This window comes from Colobus angolensis, unplaced genomic scaffold (genome assembly GCF_000951035.1).
Source record: "Colobus angolensis palliatus isolate OR3802 unplaced genomic scaffold, Cang.pa_1.0 Scaffold12, whole genome shotgun sequence".
Taxonomy (NCBI): domain Eukaryota; kingdom Metazoa; phylum Chordata; class Mammalia; order Primates; family Cercopithecidae; genus Colobus; species Colobus angolensis.
In genome coordinates, this window is record NW_012113141.1 from 13,302,422 (window position 1) to 13,308,421 (window position 6,000).

At 41.4% G+C, this 6,000-nt stretch overlaps 1 protein-coding gene across 1 annotated transcript in view; it reads left to right on the forward strand.

Annotated features, from left to right (window-relative positions):
• Window positions 1-3,041: 3,041 nt before the first annotated feature.
• The window catches only part of TMEM254 (transmembrane protein 254), a 15,326-nt gene continuing 12,367 nt past the window's right edge, over window positions 3,042-6,000 (forward strand). Inside the window, exon 1 of the mRNA XM_011929798.1 lies at window positions 3,042-3,100. Within this exon, the coding sequence (XP_011785188.1) occupies window positions 3,042-3,100 (59 nt within the window). The remainder of the gene's footprint in view (window positions 3,101-6,000) is intronic.

Sequence of the window (6,000 nt, forward strand, 5' to 3'; positions counted from 1 at the left end):
ACCTGCACAGATACATCCAGATGGCCTGAAGCAATTGAAGATCCACAAAAGAAGTGAAAATAGTCTTAACTGATGACATTCCACCATTGTGATTTGTTTCTACACCACCCTAACTGATCAATGTACTTTGTAATCTCCCCCACCCTTAAGAAGGCTCTTTGTAATTCTCCCCACCCTTGAGAATGTACTTTGTGAGATCCAACCCCTGCCTGCAAAACACTGCTCCTAACTCCACCTGGCCTATCCCGAAACCTGCAAGAACTAATGATAACCCCACCATCTTTTGCTGACTCTCTTTTCGGACTCAGCCTGCCTGCACCCAGGTGAAATAAACAGCCATATTGCTCACACAGAGCCTGTTTGGTGGTCTCTTCACAAGGATGCGTGAGACAGTTTCACAATCAAAAGTATTTGTGTGTCAGAACCGAAAAAGAAACTTATTCCATTAGGACACCAGCTAAAAATATGAAGAAAAATTATCATCTGGTATTCTCTAGAGGACTATTGTAGCCAATAAATAATAATTCAGTCTGGACTCAAAAAAGCAAGGCGTTAGGCCTGAAATCTAGTATTAACTGTTACACTTTTCCTTTGAAACAATTTATCCAGCCTCTTTTTTTCTATTAAGAATAATTTATAGTACAACCAAATTTGTGTGCAAAGTAAGTTTTAGGCTCCCTATACTAGCCTGATTATTTGCACAAAATGCAGCAACAACTGATTGGCCATATAGGCTCCTTTTAAGTTCACTTTGATGGAAATTTATTTAAAAATATGCTACTTTGATTGGGCACAGTGTTTCACACCTGTAATCCCAGCACTTTGGGAGGCCAAGGTGGGTGGATCATGAGATCAGGAGTTCGAGACCAGCCTGGCCAATATGGTAAAACCCCATCTCTGCTAAAAATACAAAAATTATTCGGGCATGGTGGTGCACACCTGTAATCTCAGCTACTCAGGAGGCTGAGGCAAGAGAATCACTCGAACCCGGGAGGCAGAGGTTGTGGTTGCTGAGCTGAGATTGCACCACTGCACTCCAGCCCAGGTGACAGAGCAAGACTCTGTCTCAAAAAAAAAAAAGCTACTTTAGTTAAAGTCTTGGTAAGAAAATGAGTGTCTTCAATTGTTCTGTTTCAAAAGACTTACTGAACTTATCCAAATAACTACACTGTAATAAAATTACAATCCAAATTTTGAAGAACCTAGATAGAAAGGTAAAATTTGCTTACAAAAACATACTTCTCCCGGCCAGGGGCAGTGGCTCACGCCTGTAATCTCAGCAGTCTGGGAGACTGAGGCAGGAGGATTGCTTGAGTCCAGCCTGGACAACATGGCAAAACCCCATCTCTACAAAAAATATAAAAATCATGCCGGGTGTGCTAATTTCTGTATTTTTAGTAGAGACAGGGTTTCACAATTTTGGTCAGGATGGTCTCGATCTCTTGACTTCATGATTCACCCGCCTCAGCCTCCCAAAGTCCTGGGATTACAGGAGTGAGCCACTGCACTTGGCCGGTCTTCAGAAATATTTCTTGACTATTTGAGTGAATGATTCCTTGGTTTCCCTACCTAAAAAATGTAGCATTTTCCTTCTCCATTCTTATTATACTGTTTCAGTGATGTTTCCTCTTCTTCCTTGCTTCCAATTTTACCTCCATTCAATGTACACAAGATATTTTCACTCCACTAATTAAAACAAACAGACCAGGTGTGGTCGCTCATGCCTGTAATCCCAGCATTTTGGGAAGCCAAGGTGGGAGGATAGCTTGAGCCCAGGAGTTCAAAACCAGCATGGGATACATAGTGAGACTCCATCTCTATTAAATATAATAATAATAATAATTAGCTCAGCACGGTGGCCCAAGCCTGACCTGTAGTCCCAGTAATTTTTGAGGCTGAGGCAGGAGGATCACTTGAGTCCAGGAGTTCAAGACCAGCTGGGCAACATAGAGAGACCCCGTGTCTACAAATAATACATGAATTAAATAAACAATTTCGCTGACTCACCTTGGCTAAGGGATCAAATCAAAACCCCTCAGTTTGATAACAAATGCCATTCATGATCAGGACTCCGTCTTTGCAGCCTCAACTTCCTTCACTTAATTTCTTCACATTGTTTTTTTTCTAGCAACAAAAATCTTCTCCTAATTCCCTGGACACACAACATTCTATTCATATTTCTGTAAATTTGTTTAGGTCGCCCTTCCCCCATCCTATAATCCTGGGAAGGTGTGGGAGTTTTTTGCTGTATCTCAGCACATGTCCATCCTACAGCCATCTCATCATAACTCCCCAAGGAGGACTACTTATTAATACCGCTGTATCTCTCAATACTGTATTACTTGTGTATTTGTGTTTGGGAGTGGGGAATATTATTTTAAATATTTTTTCTGGAATACATAACTAATTGCCCCAAAATTATTTACTGAATAATCCATTATTCCTTCCTTAATTTGAAATGTTACCTTTATTATAAAATAAATGCTTGGATATGTATATACCAGATCCATGTCTGGAGTCTGCATTATTTTTTCATTGATCCATTTGTTGATCTCTGCATGTCAAATGCCAAATTTTTTAAATTATTACAGCTCTTTACAATGTGTCTGGATATCTAATAGGTCAATCTTATGGGGAAAAACAATGTTATTTTTGCTTTATTTTACGTATCCCATAGGGCCATTCAAATTGAACCATCGTTTCATTTTTCTTGGCCTCAAGTTTTCTAAGAATGCCCAATTCATATCCTTTAATCATTTGTCGATTACATATATTGGAGAATTCCTTCTTCCAGGTCTTTCAACTTTATTTACGGTGTCATTCATATGAATGAAGCTTTTCGTTTGGACGCGTTAAATTTTCAATCTTTCCTTCTATGGCTTTTAATTTTAATAACATACTAAAAGGTTTCTTTCTCCTCTCTCAAAAGCTATAAAACTATTCTCCCAGACTTTCTTCATTGTTTTTCATATTTAGGTCATTAATCCATCTAGAGAGGGGAAAAAAATGTCCAGGGATATTTCTCTGCTGATTCAGATGGGATGGCAGTGGAGGGTGCCGGAACGTTAGAGAATTCAGTCACCCCTGCCATGTGTGAAAGGTGACTTTAATGAAGAAAGGAATCCCTTCTGAACATCCAGTTGACTGTAAGTTCTTCATGAATTGACATAAACTACTCACATCTGATTAAAGATCTTCTGGTACTGTCTTCTGGATTCCTTATCTGTGCGTGAGGCGCTAACAGTAAGATGTTTAGTGCTGGGCTGTTGGTGGCCAGGTACAGCCTCTAACTATAATCCCAGCACTTTGGGAGGCTGAGGTGGAAGGATTACTTAAGCCTGGGAGTTTGAGATCTGCCTGGGCAACATAGTGAAACCCTGTCTCTATCTAAAAAAAAAAAATAGTGTGGAGTTGGAAGACACAGGGCACTAAGTAACAAGCTGGGCTTCAAGCAGGGTTGTAGAAGACATGAAACTAAAACCTGGCTCCATGTAGTCTGTTGACCCAAGCCATTTTGCCTCTCTAACATTTATTGTAGCATGAATTATTTCTCCAATATCTCCCTCATTGCAGATTTAATACCTACATGGAAATAATGAAAAACAATAGCCTAAAATTAAGGAAGTTCTTGAAAAGTTTTGGTAGGGTAGGCTGGGCATGGTGGCTCACACCTGTAATCCCAGCACTTGAGGAAGCCAAGGCGGGCAGATAACCTGAGGTCAGGAGTTTGAGACCAGCCTGGCCAACATGGTGAAACCCCATCTCTATTAAAAATACAAAAAATTAGACAGGCATGGTGGTGCTCGACTGTAGTCCCAGCTACTAGAGAGGGTGTGGCAGGAGAATCACTTGAACCCAGAAGGCCAAGGTTGCAGTGAGCTGAGACTGCACCATTGCACTACAATCTGAGCAATAGAGTGAGACTCCGTCTCAAAAAAAAAAAAAAAAAAATTGGTATGGTAAAGGCTTGATCAGAACTGTACTTGAAAAAGATCCTGTCATCTGTCAGACAGATTCAATAAAGGGACTGCATGTGGGCTGAAGTGGCAGAAAATAGGAAGGAGTGACTGACTCATTGAGACAGTGGGGATTAAACCATGATTTAATCTAGGATTAGATATTGTATTACCCAATCAGTAGAACTCTTGACAGCTGATTAGTCTGCAATCTTTGTATGATATGGGGGAAGTCAAAGCAAGGAATCTGGGTACAAGGTAGAAGGAAAGTACTGTTAACATAGACAGGGTAGGCCAGGCGAGTTGGCTCATGCCTGTAATCCCAGCACTTTGGGAGGCCGAGGTGGGCAGATCACCTCAGGTCAGGAGTTCAAAATCAGCCTGGCCAACATGGTGAAACCCCGTCTCTACAATTAGCCAGGCAAGGTGGCACACGCCTGTAATCCAAGCTACTCAGGAGGCTGAGACAGGCGAATCACTTGAACCCAGAAGACGGAGGTTGCAGAGAGCCGAGATCACAACACTGCACTCCAGCCTGGGCAACAAGACAAAACTCCGTCTCAAAAAAAAAACCAAAAACATAGGGTAGCCTTGGTGAGGATGGACTCTATGGATAATGATAATGGACTTCTTGTCTTTGAGGTGTAATCCTTGGTAAAGGTGACCAACTGGGAAGAGGTAAGGGCTGAAGAGATTGTTTTAGTCATCTGAAGGTGAAAATTGAATCTGAAAGGTACTGAAAACACAAAGAACATAATAAGCAAAACTTATTCTAGGAGAGAAGAAATAAAAGGAAAGCTGAGAAAACAAGGAGTTATTCAGAGGGAGGAGAAGAATAAAGAGGGTAGTGTAATCAAGGATGATAAGGACTAAGAAAACAGCAATTGTTACTGTTAATCTTGATATTCAAGGGCACTGTGGTCTACCTGGGAAAGGGATTTCCTCACATATTCTGAAATTCATTCTTTAAGACTTTATATCCCAAGACACTTAGGTAAAAAATGAGGAAAGAGAACCTTGGCTGGTTTCAGAGTGCCCTCTCTGGAACTGGAACGCTCAGCTGCCATTTGGTTTCCAGTATTCCTCACCTACTTGGGCATGACGGGACCCTGTGCTGTTTCTTCTTCTTTGAAATAAGGACAATAGTTTACTGCCTAGGATTGTTTTAAGAATTACATGAATTAATTCTTGTATAGTACTTAGAACAATGCCTTGAACATAGTAGGTGTTCAATAAATACCAGCTATAGTATAGCAACCTTTTTTTTTTTTAAGAGAGTCTCACTCTATAGCCCAAGCCGAAGTGCAGTGACGGATCTTGGCTCACTGCAACCTCTGCCTCCAGGGCTCAAGCAATTCTCGTGCCTCAGCCTCCCAAGTAGTTGGGACTACAGGCACGCGCCACCACCGCCGGCTAATTTTTGAATTTTAGTAGAGGCGGGGTTTCACTATATTCCCCAGGGTGGTCTCAAACTTCTGAGCGATCCACCCATCTTGGCCTCCAAAAGTGCCAGGATTATAGGCGTGAGCCACCGTGCTCGGCCAGTAACCCATTTTTAAGGCCCAGGTGAAATAGTCTTTCTCTCATGTTTAATCAGACACTTCAGCTCCATATACCTCCCACAACTCACTGATGATACAACAGTTCGCAAAGGGCCTGGCACACATCCCAAAGGCTCAGCAGTATTGATATTGACCCACACTTACAAAGCACTGTGGGCCAGACACTGCTGTGCTTTCTTTACAGATATCAACTCATTTAACCCACCCTAAAAACCCCAAGGTTCCAGAAACTGGCATATCCTCATTTTACAGATACAGAAACTAAGACACAGCCGGGCTAATTAAACTAAGCTTACACAAAAAGCCAAGACAGAGCCAGGACTTAAATCTAGGCAGCCTGTTTCACAGTCCCTGCTCATAACCATGGTGCTGTATAGTTCCAAACATCTTAACTAATGAGGACAGCATTATTTCTCAACGTGCACAGCACAGAAAACCTCAAAACTTAGACTCTCAGTAAAAGACTATTCTTTTTTTTTTTG